The sequence below is a fragment of the Bolinopsis microptera genome, chromosome 7 (genome assembly GCF_026151205.1).
Source record: "Bolinopsis microptera isolate Bmic1 chromosome 7, MBARI_Bmic_1.0, whole genome shotgun sequence".
In the NCBI taxonomy this organism is placed as follows: Eukaryota; Metazoa; Ctenophora; class Tentaculata; order Lobata; family Bolinopsidae; genus Bolinopsis; species Bolinopsis microptera.
The window spans coordinates 11,749,044-11,768,947 of record NC_087078.1 but is presented as its reverse complement, the minus strand read 5'-3'; the positions used below and the strand labels follow the sequence as shown (position 1 = coordinate 11,768,947).

The 19,904-nt window shown below is 40.2% G+C and overlaps 2 protein-coding genes across 2 annotated transcripts in view; both read right to left on the bottom strand.

The window, feature by feature from the left end:
• LOC134818698 (uncharacterized) overlaps positions 1 to 19,904 on the bottom strand; it is a 38,617-nt gene that overhangs the window by 6,679 nt on the left and 12,034 nt on the right. Inside the window, exons 21-43 of the mRNA XM_063828338.1 lie at positions 18,050 to 18,241; positions 17,761 to 17,908; positions 16,881 to 17,016; positions 16,589 to 16,705; positions 14,936 to 16,476; positions 14,602 to 14,811; positions 14,321 to 14,452; positions 13,595 to 14,219; positions 13,261 to 13,470; positions 12,984 to 13,141; positions 11,832 to 12,817; positions 11,494 to 11,693; positions 9,871 to 10,079; positions 9,553 to 9,654; positions 9,258 to 9,356; positions 8,462 to 8,610; positions 8,166 to 8,307; positions 7,769 to 7,958; positions 4,652 to 4,778; positions 3,435 to 3,584; positions 2,277 to 2,368; positions 1,979 to 2,114; positions 690 to 790 (exon numbers count right to left, since the gene is read on the bottom strand). Coding sequence (XP_063684408.1) covers positions 690 to 790; positions 1,979 to 2,114; positions 2,277 to 2,368; positions 3,435 to 3,584; positions 4,652 to 4,778; positions 7,769 to 7,958; positions 8,166 to 8,307; positions 8,462 to 8,610; positions 9,258 to 9,356; positions 9,553 to 9,654; positions 9,871 to 10,079; positions 11,494 to 11,693; positions 11,832 to 12,817; positions 12,984 to 13,141; positions 13,261 to 13,470; positions 13,595 to 14,219; positions 14,321 to 14,452; positions 14,602 to 14,811; positions 14,936 to 16,476; positions 16,589 to 16,705; positions 16,881 to 17,016; positions 17,761 to 17,908; positions 18,050 to 18,241 — 6,152 coding nt within the window. The remainder of the gene's footprint in view (positions 1 to 689; positions 791 to 1,978; positions 2,115 to 2,276; positions 2,369 to 3,434; positions 3,585 to 4,651; positions 4,779 to 7,768; positions 7,959 to 8,165; positions 8,308 to 8,461; positions 8,611 to 9,257; positions 9,357 to 9,552; positions 9,655 to 9,870; positions 10,080 to 11,493; positions 11,694 to 11,831; positions 12,818 to 12,983; positions 13,142 to 13,260; positions 13,471 to 13,594; positions 14,220 to 14,320; positions 14,453 to 14,601; positions 14,812 to 14,935; positions 16,477 to 16,588; positions 16,706 to 16,880; positions 17,017 to 17,760; positions 17,909 to 18,049; positions 18,242 to 19,904) is intronic.
• LOC134818007 (solute carrier organic anion transporter family member 4A1-like) lies at positions 5,150 to 7,651 on the bottom strand. The gene has a single exon (XM_063827414.1). It carries the CDS (start codon positions 7,097 to 7,099, stop codon positions 5,150 to 5,152), a length of 1,950 nt encoding a protein of 649 aa, XP_063683484.1. The 5' UTR covers positions 7,100 to 7,651.

The following is a 19,904-nucleotide window of genomic DNA, read 5'->3' as shown; positions in this document are numbered from 1 at the left end:
ATATACATAACCACAACTCTAACCTTAACCCTTACCATAAACAATCGAATTCGTGTTTTACTAGCCTGTCACGTGACCAAAACAGTTTTTTAGCGTAAAGAAATACATCGAATGAAGCTACTTTTTAATTCTCTGGGCCCTCCTCGGCGAATGATTTGGTGGAAACGATTCTAAAAAGAGGAAAATTCCAAGCCATGTCTAGCAATATTCTCTAAGAACATGTCAGATCACGGATACATAGTTAAAAGTTAAGGTCTGTGGACGACCGACCTTCAGATAGAAGAAATAATTAAAGAAATTACTGAGAGTACCTCAAACGTCCACCAACCCAACGATGATGATTTAATATGGCAAGGGGTAAGAAGATATCTAAAACGGTGTTTTGCTTTGCTACATTGCGTTCTGAAGAATTAATTTGTGGCTGGATCAGCATTTTCGACGCTGCAGTATGCTTGGAAACACTCCTGATTCCATCAACAATATAAGAAATTTGTCTGCCTCTTCTTGAAGCGATGTAATGTTATTCAGTATCCTCCGCCATCCACATCAATTCGATAACACCATCCGGGCGCGCGGCCATGTGGTTAAAACGCGCGGCTCAATCAGCGGTATGGCGCATTGACTATTACAAGAATTGTATTCGCGTGCGCTCTCACCAGCAATTTTAAGCAGTCAAAAACGCTGCTTACCTGGTGACGGGAAGGTTTCTTCGTGTTTCGGAGTAAAGTTGTTGATTATGATGGGCAACATTTTTGGTCCATTGTTGTCTGTTTCCGAATTATCGTACAATCTGAAACCAAGTTATTGTCACAGCAGTAAGGATACATCATACATCGGAATGTTTAATGTGAAAAATGTAGATACGGTCTATGAGCACGGTGGTCGATAAGCTGTTCACCAGACACAAATCGAGCGCGGAAGTGGTATCAGAGATATCATCATGCTGTAATTAACCCTTCTAACGCATCCTGATTTATAGAAATAAACTTCGCCTCAAACATGGAGTGGATTGTCCATTTATCTTAAAATCAGACGAAACATCCTTTAAAGTTTAAACCGATATAATATATTGGTGCTTCTTGAGAATTATCACACAAAAATCAATGAGGAAACTTCTGTTTTTTTTTCATTAAAGGGGGGCGTTAAAGGCTAAAGCTCATCAATATAATATTAGCAAGGTCCCAAAATATCTTCCTAGTTTCATTGCGTTAATATGATGAGTTTAAGGGCCCAGACACACTGTGACTTTTGTCACATGTGTTGTCACGTGTGTTGTCACGTGTGTTGTCACGTGTGTTGTCACGTGTGTTGTCATGTGTTCAGAGGTTGTGCCACAAGTCACCAGAGTCGCCAGAGTACCCGGTCTGTTGGCCTAACAGGACGCTTGGCCTAACTGGACTGATGGCCTACCAAGTATACTGAAAAAAACGGACGGATGGCCTGATCCTAATTTAGAACAGATTTTAGGCCAACAGTCCACTTTAGGTCGCTTGGACTAACTGGACTGAGTGATGTGACCCGTACGTGTACTGTATTACTCTTAACATGAGCTGACAGAGCATGCTATCCGAGCCCGATGACGTGGACCAAAGCATCTGTGGATCAGAGACCTAGAATCGAGTCACGTAGTGTGTTTAGCGGTCGTGACAAGGGTACAATGTACATGACAAGTGACAACCTCCCATGCACGTCGTCACGTCTTTCAAAAAGTCGTGCCTAGCTAAAATTCGTGACAAATGGCACAGTGTGTTCGTGTGGTCGTGCCTATACTCCTCGTGGCAAAAGTTATCATTACAAAAGATGACAAAAGTTGACAAAAAGTCATAGTGCGTTCGGGCCCTAAGAAATTTGAAGATCCAAAGTATCTTATTTACAGGATGATGTTGCCGTATTAAGTAACTAAAGTTACTAAAGCTTGCTGGATCACGAAAGTATGCCCACTATTTACTTATACAAATATGTAAGTAAATAGACTTACGATACAATGGCAGTTGAGCAGTCACTGAATGATTTGTAGTTTTTGACTGACAGAACAGTTTGCCACACAATGGTTTGCGTCGTCAGAAGCTCCCTTTTAGATAGTTTCACTCCCAGCCCTGACCTTTCTACTGTTCCTGGGCAAGAAATAATGTTTGTAAAAGTCAAAATGAGACGAGATACCGAGATGGAGAGATCCTGTTTCGTTAAAACCTTTTTCCACTCATTTCGGACTTTCTACCAGCAGATGCACTTTATTATAATAAATATCCCGAGACACCCTATAATATCTCACTAACCGGTTGGAGCATCTGTAGAGATAACTTCCAGGTCGAAGAGAGAAACGTACAGTTGCAGCATGACATTGTAGGCTGGTCCGGTTGAGTTTACTCTGAAATCAGATATTTGTTGATTAAACCTGGCACTAACCTCCCTCTATACTATATATACTATATGTACTCCTACTAATCTCCTACTACAGCACTTATCTTACCCTCTAACCCAGCACTTATCTTACCCTCTAACCCAGCACTTATCTTACCCTCTAACCCAGCACTTATCTTACCCTCTAACCCAGCACTTATCTTACCATCTAACCCAGCACTTATCTTACCCGCTAACCCAGCACTTATCTTACCCTCTAACCCAGCACTTATCTTACCCTCTAACCCAGCACTTATCTTACCCTCTAACCCAGCACTTATCTTACCCTCTAACCCAGCACTTATCTTACCCTCTAACCCAGCACTTATCTTACCCTCTAACCCAGCACTTATCTTACCCTCTAACCCAGCACTTATCTTACCCTCTAACCCAGCGCTTATCTTACCCTCTAACTGAGCACTTATCTTACCCTCTAACCCAGCACTTATCTTACCCTCTAACTCAGCACTTATCTTATCCTCTAACCCAGCACTTATCTTACCCTCTAACTCAGCACTTATCTTACCCTCTAACTCAGCACTTATCTTACCCTCTAACTCAGCACTTATCTTACCCTCTAACCCAGCACTTATCTTGCCCTCTAACCCAGCACTTATCTTACCCTCTAACCCAGCACTTATCTTACCCTTTAACCCAGCACTTATCTTACCCTCTAACCCAGCACTTATCTTACCCTCTAACCCAGCACTTATCTTACCCTCTAACTCAGCACTTAGATTACCCAAATGATTATCTAGTTCTATAATCTATAATCTATCTGTCACTCTTTCAAATGACTCATGAGACTATTGATCATCATGTATTCTATGGTAGAGTTCTGTACCAGCACTTGATATGCAGCACATTCCTTAAATTGTGTTCTAATGATTGTGAACCTCATCAGTCATCCCAAGCCCCGTTGCCTTTATTATTACAGAAACCTCACAAACAAAATCACAAACAAACAAACACACAAACAAACACACAAACAAACACACAAACAAACACACAAACAAACACGCAAACAAACTCACGTGTGGTAAATAGTCACGATGTAAGTTACAAGAGATTTAGAGTTCACTTCAATAACGTCACCACAATCAGCACCGTCAACCTCACACTGGATATTCACGTCCAGCTCTGGGATCTGAACTTTTACCGGTAGAGTGGCCGTGTCTTCTCCTCTGCAATGATAATAATTGTAGCTGAGGTACTTGGATAAAATGTGGACCAAAATCAAGATCTGGAACGTTTTCCATGCACTAAATCGTATTGATACATATGTCAATATTTATAGCAAACCGGAGCCCCCTTTTCATCATGCAATTATTATTCTATAGAATTTCCTTAAATCTTAAACAATATCTTTCCGTCTTTACCTTGTGCAATTGATAACATAGCCCAAGATAAAAGTGATAATCATCAAATAAAGTGCCATTTCCGTTCAATACAAGATAAAACAGCTCCCCCGAAGATAAAAGATCGCAAAGTAAAAATTCTAACGAAGATCTGGTGAGTACTCAGTTTTTATACCAGTATTGACTTATCGGTTTACTAGTCTGTGAGCTCACAAATCCGGCTTTTAACACACTCATTATGCATAAGACTCCCGTGTAGAACCATGGTGCCAGTATATTATATACATGTTGTGATTGTGAATGATGTAAATGTGAGTGCGATGCATGCATAACATGTAAAACAATTGACTTGTTTAACATTCGACAGACTTTTTTAAAAAGTCAATGAATTAGAATCAAACGTAAATAGATCGTAAGGACTAAGGGATGTTTCTCTCAAACAATGATTTTGATAATCTGACGATCGATATCCACGTTTCACGTATCAGCATGACGGGCAAGCTATGCCCTTCTGATGGCGTCAGATTGTGGTCATGGAGCAGCGGGGAGGTCAGACTATTCAGTGCTCTAATTTGTGTTGGATTTTGTGAAGGCATTCACAGAGTTAGCCGTGTTGTTAGAGTTAACGCCCATTTTCAGTTGCGATTCACATTCCATAGTCACCATGAGGGTCCACTTAAAATATATTGAGCTTGGACTTAGTGAGTGGTCACCGACTGAAGTTTGAGCGGTTTTTTGTTTAGTATTGGGACTCTTCAAGGACTCTTCATTCAAAAATGAGACCCATGATGGACAGACTGAATCGATGCTAACTAATTTATTGACCCCATAGTTTAAGACAATATATGAGTTATTTATGAGTAGTTAATCTTGTAAACTATCACGTGACCCACCTGCCAAACCGGACACTTCCAGTCACGTACTGATCCGTTTTGTGGGAGGTGTTGATGAACACAGAGAGCTCCAGTACAAACGAGTTAGCTCTTCTGTCCTTCGTTTCGTTGCTACATATCACCTCTCCTGCGAGGTACAGTTAAACATTCCCGCAGTTGAACACTCTGATTTAATTTTAGCTTGTTGTAACTATTTCACGTTAACTTCAACCGTAGAATTGAAAGTAAATTCGTTTGTCAAATAATTGTAACTGTATAACGATTAGACATAGAGATTCTTATTATTAAGATATTTCAATACATACAACAAAAATATTTGATGGGATCAGATAATATATTTATCATCCTGAATTTTATACGTATGAACAAGCAGGCCACTACGCATATGTATAATATATATATATCCAACAGTCGTTATAGTTGTTTACTATTTAGCTCATGAGTTCACACAAAACGCTGTTGTTTTATAATCACGTGACTCTCTTCGAGTTTTGGTTTTCACACAAAAGATTGTGTTTTAGTATTGAGATCACTCGCATTGTCCTCAATATCAAGTGAAGCAGGTTGGACTGAGTTAACCCCACATTTACTCCCCCTTCTCTGTCCAGAAGTAAAACCCCTCTCTGGGAAAGTATACCAACACAACAGGAAAAATATTGAAGCTACGAAAATAAACACGAAGTAAACAGCTCCCAGAATCTTGGTAAGCCCGTCCATGTTGTAGAACCAGCAGTTGGAGTCATCCTCGCAGCTCGTCTTCCACACGTAGCAGTAATTATCAACAAGGTACCCGATGAGGATGGGACCGGGGATCTGGCCGAATAGTTTGGTGGTGATGGTCCGGAGACCCTGTGCTGCAGCCCTGTCCTCTTCCGCGACTATCCTCAGGTAGACTAGCTGGTGAGGTGGGTACGCTATAAACCTCAGTAACATGTACAGGAAGGCACAGATAAGGTACACGATCAGTTTACCGTTACAGTCCTCTGTCGGGCATCGTCCTGCTCGCGCGGTCCCTCCGTCTGATGGCGTCTCCGTGTTTACAACGCACGTGCAGTTAGTATAGAGCAGTACACCGCCGCGCAGAGAGGGACTGCCCTGACACCCAGCGAAACAAGGGGAGAAGTATGTTAGGTTGTCAGTCCCACATACTGGATTATAGAGCATGGTTGTACACTCACATTCCTCGTTACAGTGGCTTTTCAAACCGGACTGGCTGTCTTGAATACCAGATTTGGATGCGCCAAATCCACCACTTACACTGCTATTTCCAGCGTAAGGATGGGTCACTCCAGCAAAAGGTACTTGTTGACAATAAAACAAGTTTCCCAGTAGAAATGGAGAACTGATAAGTGTTGTGATTGCCATGAAAAGCGCTGCTCCTTTTCCAGTCATCTTGAAAAGTTTCGTGAATATTCCCCCAATAATTGATCCAAGGGGAAAGGATATACCATAGATGATGCAGATGTAGAGACCCACAGAAGTGCTATCCAGGTTAAAAGCATGAGCCATGAACTTTGGGGTGAAGAGGATAAAAGCAGCTACCTGGAGAAACTGAACAATATCCCCGAGAAGAAGAAAAAGCAAAGATTTATTCCCAAATAGTCGCTTTAAAAACTTCTTAACGTCCATGCTAACCGAGGTTCTGGTCTCCTCGTCCGTTTGGTTGAAGGAATACCTTATTCCCATCTCTTCTTTGGCACGACTAATTTTCAAAGCAGCGGGCATTTGTCTGGGAAACCCCACCAAAGGTATGGTCAACAGGATCAGTGGGATCAGTCCGAGAAGGAAACCGAGCCACCACGCACCAATCCAGGCTGGAGATCTAGGATTGAGTACGGGAGGAGGAGGTCCCAATGTTACCCACCGTCTCAGGAGCCATCCTCCCACCAAGATGGATACAGGGTACCCTATAAGAGAGATACCACCCTGGATAGCCAGGATAAAAGCCACTTTAGTTGGGTGGTAGAGCTCGTCAATGTAGGTAACGCCTAGTATTCCCTGAGGGGTGATGCCGATACCTTGCAGGATGTACGATATGAGCAGGATATAGTAAACAGTTCCGAAAGAGTTGGCGGGCTGGGAACTGCACGTGTCCTTGGCACATATTTCTGGCAAAGAGGTTGTTCCAGTGAAGTTGAGACTATTCTCGAATATAGTCTCAATATCGACCATCCTCTGACAACCCAACAGGATGATGACACCAACAATAAACAACAACTTTCCCACTGATAACCACCTCACTTTGAACTTATCACAGAGCTGACTGACAAAGATAGCACTGATAACTCCAGAGAGATCAGTGACTGCCACTAAAGTGCTCGACTTCACACTTGACAAGTTGAAGTTCCTCTCAATACTGTCCAACACAATCGAGTTCATGGACAGAGTGAAGGTGATAAAGAAGGTACACATAGTGAAAACACCCAAAAATCTGTTTGGAGTCGCCATGAACTGGAGACAGTCCGGTCTGATTCCAAACACTCCATACCTTCTCCTCTTCTCGTCTCATCTTCAGATATCACCTCCACACGCGACATAGAGTGCCAGATACAGTAACCAAGCGGAAAGTGCTGGTGGCAAAGTGGTGGAGTTCATGCGAGAAGTATTTTAGGGCCCTCCCTGGATGTTTATCATCAAATCAGCGATATCAAGTATTGTTTGCGATAATATACCAACAAACAATCCTCCTCGCCAAGTGAAGCAGGAGATTAATGAGCTTTGAGCTTATCTAATCGGTAGCCAGTATAGTGCTGCACTGCCCGAATGAGTGATTGGGAGAGGGAATGAACATTAACATGCCGGTATGAACTTAGTGCAGCACTGGACTGCGTGAGTGGTAGAGGGAATGAACATTAGCACACTGATGATAACTTAGTGTGGCCTTGTGGTCATGGCCTGGGGTCGTGACTCGTGCTATCAACTACCGAGGTGCACAGTTTCGCATTAATACTGTGGTCTTTAATCCGAAATACAAATCGCATTTTAATGCACATTGGTTTTCCCCACTGCGAGCTGCGCGTGCAGCACAATTTCGGGTAGATCAATATTCACTATGGCAAGGTTTAATGGCAGCTTTCAGCGTGTCACATTTTAAAACTTTTAAACCTGTAACCATACCTAAGGACAGAGTAAGCCCATCTTCAGTTGCCTCCACGAACGTTCCATCATCAAGACTCACATCATACACGTCATCATCTTCAAAAGACAGGAATGCCCCCACCTCCACAAGACTTAGTTTTTGTATTGACAGATCCTCTGAGAGCTCCAGGTAAACTGTCAGATCAGAGCTTCCTTTTCTTAAGAGAACCTGAAATAGTTTAATATATATATATAGTTTAATCAGGTTAATAAATTAGGAGATGAAATGCAAATACTAAGAGTCAGAATGACTCTTGAAGACGAATAAAGACGAATGAAGACGAATAAAGACGAATAAAGACAAATAAAGACGAATAAAGACGAATAAAGACATATAAAAAAGAATAAAGACGAATAAAGACGAATCAATGCGAACCTTGCATCTGATAGATTGTAATGTTTCCGGTGTAGGGACTGTTGTTATGTTGAAACTTATCTCCGGCTCTCCAAGCTGTAAGTTTGTTTGGAAAGCTTTACTATAATTCCAACCCTCTTCGGATGAATCAAAACTTGGACTCCTGAAATTGGTTTGATAATTAATATGGAGTTTACATGGTCATTCATAAAAACATTTTTTCTCGTTTAGTTTGCGAAATAGGTAAGAACCTGAACCCGGGCCCTTCAACAAAATGACATTTTAACACATATGTAGAACATTAAAAATGGACCAACATGTAATTAAGAAGGACGTTGTAGGTGTAACTCTTTCCCTCCGTATCAGTCGTGTCTGGTATCTCACATTGTATCGAGATAAGTATCTCCTCTTCAAGTGAGATGTCTGGTAATGAAACTGATTGTGTCGTGCTGTTTATAGTTTTAACCTGAATGTGTTAGAATGTTACCGAGCAATAAATTTTATGAAACATAGATGGTATACATTTTATGAAACATAGATGGTATAAATTTAGCTTGTTTGATATAGTAACTTTAGTGAGGCAATATTGTAGCAGTCTTACGCTGGATCGAAACATAAATCAAGAATTAGATTTTAAATTAATTCTGTCATCAATTTTTCTGTAGATCTACTTTGACCGCAGAATAATTAACAACCATTCAAAGTAACAGCTTGTTTTAAAACTTGACTGGCTCTGCACACTAACTTTAAGAGTGGAACAGTACCTGAACTAGTCCAGTAAGAGCAGTGCTATCTTCACATATGTGGGGAGTGTTACACTAAGGGTTACACTAACTGTTAAACTAAGTGTTACACTAAGTGTTACACTAAGGGTTACACTAAGTGTTAAACTAAGTGTTGCACTAACTTTAAGAATGGAACAGTACCTGAACTAGTCCAGTAAGAACAGTGCTGTCTTCACATATGTGGGGAGTGTTACACTAAGTGTTACACTAAGTGTTGCATTAAACTGTTACACTGAGTGTTACATTAAGTGTTAAACTAAGTGTTAAACTAAGTGTTACACTAAGTGTTACACTAAGTGTTGCACTAACTTTAAGAATGGAACAGTACCTGAACTAGTCCAGTAAGAACAGTGCTGTCTTCACAAATGTGGGGAGTGTTAACCAATAATACGGGATGTTCAGCGTCACTCCGCGAATCTTCACTGTGCTGAGGATAGTGGATTGTGAGCAAGAACCTGTACTGTTGTTTATAACTCTTTTTCTTATATATGTTATATCTCTAGAGAAATGTTGGAAATATTTGATATGATCACGTGACGGTTAACTGACAAAGTAAAATATAATACAGATAGTTAAGATAAATAACTTCCTACGGTCCCCTGAAAGTCATGCAGATTACTGACCGACACAGTGAGTGAGAGCAAGACAATGTCTCCAGGAATGTACCCAACACCTCGGTCTCCACTCTCCATCTTCACCACCAGACGAGGTGTCCTTACTTCAACCTGTCAGATAAACTGAGTTATTCAACTCGTTGCAGATTGTAACACATTCCAACATTGTACAAAAATTACGTTTTCCAAAGAAATACCAGATAATATATTATCTAATATGTATGATTTTTTCGATCACATGATATTTATTAAATAATTCACTAGCTTAAAACAGTTTAACTTAACAACTAATCAAACATTACTACTGAATGATAGAATGTTACACACCGTCCTACTGATCGCCACCTCCGACTCTCCCAGAGTGGTAGTGAGACTCATCTCGTACTGATCCCGCTCTTCTGGCACCTCCAGAGTGTATATCAGGGATAGGAGGGAGGTAGACGTGAGGAGGTATGAGTCTTGGCTACGTTTGGAGACGGAGAAGGATTGGATCTGGATAGCACGGGATGATAGCTGGGAAACTGATAGATCTGAACCTGAAAATTTATATTTAATAATTCCATGATACAAATTTATTATTTAAAGGAAACGAAACCTCCGCCCCCTTCAGGCATTTATAACGATTGGTTGATAATAAAGCAAATATGTATCCAGGTACACACAATAACCTGCAAGTGAAAAGTTGAAACTCAACAAGAATTGCGCCCGTTGTTTCGTTTTGGCGGACGCTAGATTTCCATTTCACATTTACTATAAATTTAAGTATTACTATAAGTTCCAATCAGCTCACTTCAATCTTCATGATAATAATATTGATCAATTATGCATCAAATACGGAAAACACTTGAAATTCAGTTCAATTGCCGTAGAACTTAACTTGTATCTGTAATTCAAGAAATTATCAGCAAAGGTAAACTATACTCGTGTACACACCAATACACTACGCGTGCCACGTACAAATTGGGTGTATTACCTAATAGTAATATTATACATTACATGCATCATATACACAGTCGCGCCGCGCATTCATAGATCACAGGCTATCTATACATCACATCTCCGCAAGCAATCCTCGCGCGCGCCCAACTTTTTCGTTGCATGGTAACGAACGAACACACGACATATTTAAACCCACCTATCTCGTTCTCCAAGTGGCTTTTTTCGATGTTAAGGTAATTAATCCTAATTCTAATTCCTACCTTCAACATTCGACAAAGAAGACAATGGAGAACGCCGAGAGACAGAAAACACGATGCTACAACGAGAGAATACTTTATGTAGAGCACGGGTCATTCGCTCCATTAATATATTCAGTAACGGGTGGCATGGGACCTCAAGCCAGGACATTTGAGAAACTGCTTTGCAACAAACTTGCTTATAAGAAGAAGCAGAATTACAACGATATTATAAATTATTATCGGTGTAAATTATCATTTTTAATTAGGAAATTAATTTTATTGTGTATTAGAGGATCAAGAAATACCTCAAACAAAACTTACGAATTATCTAACATGGATGATTTAGAATTTAACTCTTTCGAATCGAAAGTCAACTAATTTTTCCAGTCCCATGGACTGGGTTTTATTTTTGCAATGATGATTTTCATAATATATAACCTGTAATACTATTCTGTATATATCTAATTTCGTTTTCCAAAAAAAAACCTATCTCGTTCTCCAAAATCCACGTTTTTCTGCAAAAACCTCCATTCGTAACCTTTCACTAGTGCCTTTTTTCAAAAGGGTGAAAAGGAAAAAATGGCGAGCTGGAGGCCAGTCTTACAGAGCTACTTCAGCTATTGAGTTATATCCAATTGAAGGGTAAGACTGGATCTGGAGGAGCAACTTTAGGGCCTACGAAATAATGTCTACCGGTATTTTGTCGCGCTGAACATCCTGCACCCTTTGAACATCCTCGATTTGCTTGAATGAAAAAACCCACGGTACCCACCTGTAAAACGTATACTCGAGAACAGGAGGACACACCCAATAGTTGAACTAGTAACATCAATCTGTCCAGTACCTCCAACAAGATAAGGAATAGATAGGTCTAGTGTAACCTTCAGGACCTCATGGGGCAGGAGAGAGAATTGAGGAGGAGTTAGGATAACCACCGGTGAGATAAGGTACGCTCGGGGCAGCACCATATCGCTGAAAATTATATGTTAAATGTACGTATGTCTCAGCTAAATTCATCTCACGAGCTCAATGATCACGTCAAGGGATTAATTGTCGTTCATTTTACAAAATTTATTTAACACTACTCAAACGATTAAGAAATATGTATACCGGCTGATGTCGAGAGAAAACTCAGAGAGCAGTGAAGTTCCAACAAGAACCGTCAACACAGGTTCAAGCATCATGAGCTTCTCCGGAAACATCTTGATATCAAATTGGAATTCTAGCGTCTCCTCAGACTGAATATTAACATTTCTCTTTTCAATGTTGCTAGCATCAGTGGGCTTGATGAGGTATTCCAAAGTTTTAATGAAGAAAGAGCAGCTGGCTGTATTGGAGACAAGGATTTTGTAGGATATCTCTTCTTCTGATTTGATGTACGGTGACCCAGAAGATACGAGAGAAGAATCTATGGTAACACTTGGAGTACAGGTTGATATTTTCTGTGTTAATAGGTCTGATGCTTCAGATCCGACAATGATTTTGTAGTTCATTACTGCCAGGTTATTGTTCATTTTGGTGAGAATAAGGCTGCTCTTTAGGGTAACAATCTGATATTTCAGCTGGTCAGTAGGAACCGATGGAGAGAATGACAAGCTGATCTTGGCACACGAGGACTCCAGTTCTCGTTTACCCTCAACCACGATGACGCTTTCAAGAGATCTAACTAACTCAACCTCAGTCAAAATAAAGTCCTCGTCATTTCCACACAGAACCTCAACCTCTACAAATGCTACCACTTCAGACACATTTATCCTCAGTAAACTTTCAAGAGAGTTCCCAACAGATAGAGAACTATCCACTGGCTCCAACGAAACTTCTACAGACGGAGAGTGACCAATTTCAATAGTCTCCACAAACTCATAGCCTCTCCCGTAAAGAGGGTGAGATTTAGCTGTAACAGTCAGATCACAGGTGACTGGTGTAGCATCTGGGATATTATTGCTGATAGTTGCAGTGATAGTGCAATTGTTATCTTGACAAGATAAGTCGGTGGAATGTGTGTAGTTGCATGAGAGACTGGTTCTGATATCGTACACGGTACCGTTGAAGACCAGGTCGAAGGATTTCTCAACGTTATTACCTGCGTCCACCATCTGAAAATTAAACCAGATTATGTGAATATCTTAATTAACGCATTGTACAAAATTTAGTGATAATTTAATTTTGTTTAATGGAAACAACAATTTACAGCACATTTTCTATAAATCAATACAAATATTATTTTCAATCCAAATCTAATAAAATACGTCGCAGTGGTACCTTTCTATCACCTTTAAGATTCTCAAACTTAAGAGAAATCTCAGCAACACGTATCAGATGATGTGTCACAACCTTGCCGTTGATATCAACTGTTATGTTAGCGTTTTTCATGCTTTCATCAGTCAAATATCCGTTAATTTCCATTTTGAGCTCCCGACCTAAAATGAAGAAATTAGAAAAGCCTGGCTTGAGTTCAAGAGAAATTCATTGCAGAGAAAAATAAATACATTGATCGCCGATTTGAGGCACAATTCTGATTTCTAGGTACAACACCAACCTCCGGTCATGTCAGACAATAACAACGTGTTTCCTTTCACAACTGCTGAATTCAACTCTGTCAACAGTTTCAACTCTGTTAGGAACTGACAGTGATCCTCACAGTTCACGGTTATGTTCACATCTCCTTTTCCTTTCGGCATGTCGGTATTTACGAAAATTGTGAAGGTTTGTCCAATAGGAATTCGTTCGTGGGAGAGGTTAATGGATGCTGCAATTCAAAAATCGTCAGTGAATTATGGACAGCTATTTAATAGCTATTCACAAAAAATCAAGAAAATGTCATCAAAAATGTGGAAAAGTGAGAACATCCCGCAGTTTATAATAAAATTTACCTGAAACACCGCTGATACCAATGCTACCCGCCGTCTCCACCAGATAATACTTCCTCCCCACATCAGTAGGAGTACTACAATACTCCAACACCAACCTCACTTCCTCAACCGCCCCAAATTCTGGCAACTCTCCAAGAACTAGGGAGACACTCCCTTCCTTCTCCTCTCCACTCTCCAGTTTAGAGGCAATCACACCAGCGGATAACTCACGGAACATGGTGCTGTTAGATTTTAACTTTAACTTGTAGGCGGGAGTTGAGGAAGTTGGGGTATGGCGGATGGTGTAGCTGATTGTTATCGTATCATCTTTTTGGTATTTTTCGTCACTTGAATCTGAGATGGTCACCTTTAAACTCAACTTGGGTTCTGTGACTGTAAAAGATACCTCCGCGTTGGTTTCCTTCTTCCCGCCAAAAACTTTGTGATTTATCACCAGAGTAAATTTCACCAGATCATTATCGTAAACTTCCTCGTCAGCAAACACGAGGATGGGCAATTGTAAGGACAGAGTATCTGGCTCCGAGCCAGTGTTGGTGATATCCTGGATACTGAGGTCTGTTCTGGTTATGAGGTGCCGGACTGCCCTCTGTTTGAAGGATGTGGAGATGGGGTTGCCCGATGAGACCTGTGGAGAAGAAAATGTTTCATTTATCAAATTTACAGAATTATTGATCATGCCTATAGCTGATAACAGAAACGAAAATCCTACAAGTAACAAGTAAAAACCTTTGCACCATCAACCACCTCAGCCAGTTCCCTATCGTTTAACAGGGGATGTTTCACGTTGATATCAAGATCAGTTCGGCACACAGGTAGGGTTATAGTGATGCAGATGAAACCAAGACCTCCAACCGATACCTATTGACTAAACAGTTAAATATCAGCACAGAACATCTGTTGGTCGATGAACCTTTATAAAGTTATAAAGATCACACAATTATGAAAAATAACCAGCAGCCATTATTTACTACCATACAAAACAAACATAATAACAATGTACCCTTTACCTTATTTTGGTTCTGACAAGTAGTGACATCCAGCTTGATATCCCTGATCCTCAGCTCGTTAAATTGTAACTCAGGGAGAGTGTAGTAAGCCCCACTAGTAGGACTAGTCGAGTAACTGAATCTGGTGGTGAGGGACACCGGGGAGAGAGGGAGGAGATTAGGGTTCACTGTTAGGGTGAAACTGAGGGACCGGGTATCGGAGAGTGTCACCTGGAAGAATGTAGATTAGTTTTTCAGATTATTTTAATGTAGAAAACAAATAATAGTTTGATGTACAGCTGCAGTTAAAAATCATTATCTTTAAAATTTGACCAAACTTTACTTGTTATCTCACCTGTCCAAGAGGAGTGTTAAGTTCATTACTACCACCAATACTAGCACCGTCTGTAGTAGAGTTCAACCAAAAGTTAAACGCATCACCCGACGACTCCCCCATATGGGATATAGTAAACTTTGTTGTGATAATTTCATTCCCGGATACCTCCCTACCATCAGCTACTTCAAAATCAACTTGAAGTCTGGGAACTGTTATCTGGATGGCTCGTGAGATGATGGCAGTGTTGATACCGTAGTTCACTGCAACTGTCACCCCTCCAGGCATTGTCATGAGTTCTCCAACTGTGGTCAGATCTCCAACACACACGATAGTCCGTCCACTTTCATCATTCACTAACGGTCCCATCTCTGCTACTTGACCGAGACTATTCATGGAGATCTTGGTAATGACATCAGCTCCTTCAAACAAACACTCGTATACCACGAACAATAAGTTTTCAGAGGACCTCCAGTTCATTTTAGAACCTGGAAAAACACCAACTGGCAATCTGATGGAAAGTTCAACAGCGACATTCTCATTCAGCTTGATCTTGTTCTCGCCGTCCAGGCCAGAGATGCTTAGGTCTAGGACAGGGTCTTGGCTTTTGTAGACAAATCCAGTTTTAACTCGATGATGTGCGGAGCGTCCGTTTAATGAGTTGCTGGAGTAAGTTGAGTCGATTACAATCTCGGAGCGTTTTCCGAGTTCCATAGATGGAGAAGATTGACATGACAACTGGATTTTAAGCTCTTGGCCGAGTTCCAAAACGTCGATGACAACAGTGTTGCTGGACACAGACACCTCAGCGTGGTCACTTGTACAAGAAAAGGCGGGAGATATGGTAGAATTAACACTATAAGCGTTAGCACTGGAAGTTTTCAGGTATGGCGGAGTACTATGCGAGTAGTGCAAGGTAATGTAGACAAGCTCTGCTTCCAGAGACGGTGTCACCGAAGACATTACCTCCAGAACCGGTTCGACAATCTTCAGTGTAAACAAGATGACATCCTCAATCATATCCCTCTCTGTAAGAGAATATCCTATGACAAGTCTCAACGAAAGCTTTCTCCCGTCCACATTCACATCGGAGTCATAAATCTGAGGTGCGATTGTGAAGAGCACATTACGGACAGGATCTTCAGGAGGATTGTAAAGCTTTGTGTAGCTCATCAACCCATGGTTTAAACCTTTAGTTATCTGCAGGTTCTCATAAGTCAGAGAAGTCATATTACTTGAGATCCCCGTCATGAGAACTGAATCAGTTCCATCGCCAGAAGCATGGACCGACAGATCAAGCATACCCCTAGGTATAGATATCAGACACGATATTTGCACCGTCTCCCCAATAGAGACAGCGTCACTGTTGTGCTGTGTCACCAGAATAGCAGTAGTCTGAGGCACACTGCTCAACACACTGTCAGGGTAGCTGGTCTTGCTTCTCCTCTGGAGAGCACCCGGAGAGTCCGACCTGTACATGATGTAGGATTGGAGGGAGATCTTGGTGCCGGGGTGGATGGTGTCCGAGATGTGGACTGTTATCGGAACTGTGTATTCGTCTCCTGAGGAGAATTATTCGATATAATCAACGATGATGATCATGAAATAAGTTTATAGTAAACAGTGAAAGCTGACAATCTGTAAATTTGTAAACCGATTTCTTATAAGTTATACCTAATTCGATAGAGTCCAATGCAAATATTGCAGATTCCTCGCTTTTCTCGATATAAACCATCTTACGAATGCCCTTTTTACTTCTGATTTCCAATTGTTCTGGCATCTGGATGTCACCTGAACCGAATTTAACTTATGACATAAATTTATGATTCAAGCAAATGTTTCGATAACCCCGATAAATAACTAAATCTTGACATTTTCGAGAGGACCGAACACCTTTTTTTAAATCTATAAAATTAATGCAAACTGCACATGCAAAGAGGAAAACATTGGTCCAGAATCAACTTACAGTAGTCGAGAAGAAGGAATATTCTGCCGTTAACACAGTTAACTTGAGATCTGATATCGTGTGAAACCACCACATCGTACCTGATCTCGTCTCCTCCTTCCACAAACTCCGTCTCGTCTCTTCTAACCAGATTCAACTGAAGAGTGTGAGTTTGGGTGAGATTTTATTTTTAAGGGTTCCTTTCTCTCTTTTTGAAAATATATAGTTTTTATTGTTGTGCTTAGTGGAATGAAAATTGAGTTTCGTGGCATTTGTGGTTTTCACTTTAGATAACAAACTCGTTTGTTGCATAATGTTTATTCGCTGACCTTTTATTGTTAAAATTTTTTGATCTAGAATTCTCAATAATTCAATTTCTATGAATCAATAGAAATACTTTTCCCTTACCGTCACGGATCAAAATCATGCACAATTTCCCTTGTTAAACTTCCGATAAAAAGATGTACAATGACACATGCTACATTATGAGTGATGTACGATCAGTAAAAACACCATTTAACTACACAGCCGGCGCTTATTTTAAACCTGTTACACTCTACTTGCTTGTGAATTTGCTTGCTGATATTCTCTTTTTTCGGTCAGCTGCATTTCTATATCTTATTGTGCAACAGGTTTTAAAGCACAGTAACAAGTACAGTGCTGTGATAAAAGGAAGAGATATAGAAATTGCAGTGCTGTTTGATGGGACTGAGGGTGGAACGGGGCTAGATCATCACTGATATGGAACTGAACGAGCCGACTAAATGTGATCAAATAATCAGAGACGATATTTACAGAGAATTGTAATCTTTTTACAAAAGGAGTTTAAAATAGAGTTGTGTTTTTCACTTGAGAAAGTGGATCAAAGGCTGCCGGGAATTGACGGATGGTTAGCACTAACCAGCAAATTGCACTCATCCTTCCAGGAAACAGCAAAAGTTTTAGTTCTTTCACCGTCCAGGGTGGTGTATACAAGGCTGAGGTCAGCGAATGGAAATGGGCTTTTTTCTAACTTTATCTTTAGGGAAACTTTATCCTTCTCGGTTTTTCTGAGGGCGTAAAAATAATGCGGTGACATTCTACGATGCATGAGAAATACTATTTTGTTTACAAAAGAAATGTCCAATTAAGTTTCAACGAAAATCAAGTAATCTTTTAGAAGTTAGAAATCATAGGAACAAGAAACTCACAAATTATCAGGTCTATTATAGACTTCCCCCAAGTTAACTTCAGCAGCGGCGTTACTTATAATTACAGCGTTTTGATGAGTGGAAGTCAGGGAGAGATGATCAATCTGACACTCCTTTATTAAGATACCCATTCCCACATTCAGGGTTATTATCAGTGATGAGAGCTTTCCTTCTGGTACTTCCACTTCCACTCTGAAAAAACAATGTGTCAGCTTACCTCTTTCAACTGTAGATTTAGGATACTCTCGACAAAATACATTGTCAGGAATCAGAAAGCGAATTAGGGGTTTTTTAAAAATTAAGCAGTCATATGATCTGGTAACACGAACACCTGTTCGGCGAACAACTGTTCGCGAACAGGGGTCGGGCTATCTAGACACTGCCCGAGTTTTAATACCTCTTAATATAGACTTAGACTATTATTTATTAGACCATCCTTTCGATTCTTACATTGTTTCAGCCTTGAAATCTATTTTAAACTTTCAACAGCTGATTCTTTCCAGCAACTAACCTGAATACCAGGTGTGCTGGATAATTACCCGTTAGCTCTTCAGTTTAATGATATTTGTATTATCTGGGTACCAATGGACCAGTGCACCACATACCATTAGCCTAACTTTGTTTTATTCGCCTCCCTGCTTTCAGCTGCATTGTCCCTACATAGTCCTTACATACCTAACTTTCTGATCAACAAAACATTTGATGTCTAACTTTAAATTAGTATTTGTGATTTTGTTTTTCTCTGGGTTCACAGTAATAACATCAATCAAGTAAGTGATTTAAAATCGTACTATTTATCAATCAATACTATTCTACAGTTCAGTGATTTGCTTGAAAATAAGAAAAGCAATAAATTGGCTCAGCAGGAAAACCATAATCGGCGACAATCTGTAGACATATACAAAGTCCCATTACAGATATGCTGATAGAAAAGACAAGACTGTGGACCTTTCATTTGCATCAAAAATGGTCAAGATGTATCTTTGCTCGGGAAATCAGGACTGGGGAATCACCATTCACAGCGAAGAAGAAGACTACTTTGTCATCAACCAGGTACAGTGCAAACTGCTGATAATTTACACTGTTACTTTCCAGCAGAAATGCTACCGTGGATGTTCCAAAATTGAATGAACTGGGGAACCAAAAGCGATTTTTATAATTTTCCTAAATTTTGTATCAGCTTTTCAGGATCGTGACAGAGAAAATGTGCAGCAAAAGAAACGACCATACCAAAATATTAGATATCATGAACGTCAAAGCGTATGAAGACTGGTTTCAAAGGAAGAAAGAGAACGATAAGAATGAAATTCGTAAATGTATTTCCACCAATCTCCTTCATTCCATGCGGTTAATGGTATGTTGCGAAGATGTTTCCAAAAAAATTCTGGATACCATCTTTTCGTTGTTCTGCTCTCATCGATATCAACGCGGTAATGAAAATTTTGAGTGCATGATTCTCGAATACATCATCAGACGTGATATTAAAATACAAGTTTTTGATATCATCGAAAGATCAAACATTTGTGATGACAGATGTCCAATGCATCTAGCTACAAGAAAAAGACACACCACAAGGTATTTGGATAGAATCTCGAAAAGGCAGTTTGACATGGCCAGCACTATCGACAATATTGAGCAACTTATGTGCAGTGATACCCTTGATGCTTCAGTTGGAGATCTTTGGAGCGACATGCTGAGATATCGAAATGAGGATCAGAACCTGATTGATATGGTCATGTACATGTCTTTGGTCAGAAAACCATCTTGCTGTCTGGTTTTGCATCTCCTAGAGGATGACTAAACGACTGTGACTGGAAGGACCTGTACTGAAATTATTGATTATGTGATGCTAAGC

Bases quoted from the DNA above. Each gene is read 5' to 3' on its own strand.
- LOC134818007 (XM_063827414.1), bottom strand. From the start codon at position 7,099: ATGGCGACTCCAAACAGATTTTTGGGTGTTTTCACTATGTGTACCTTC.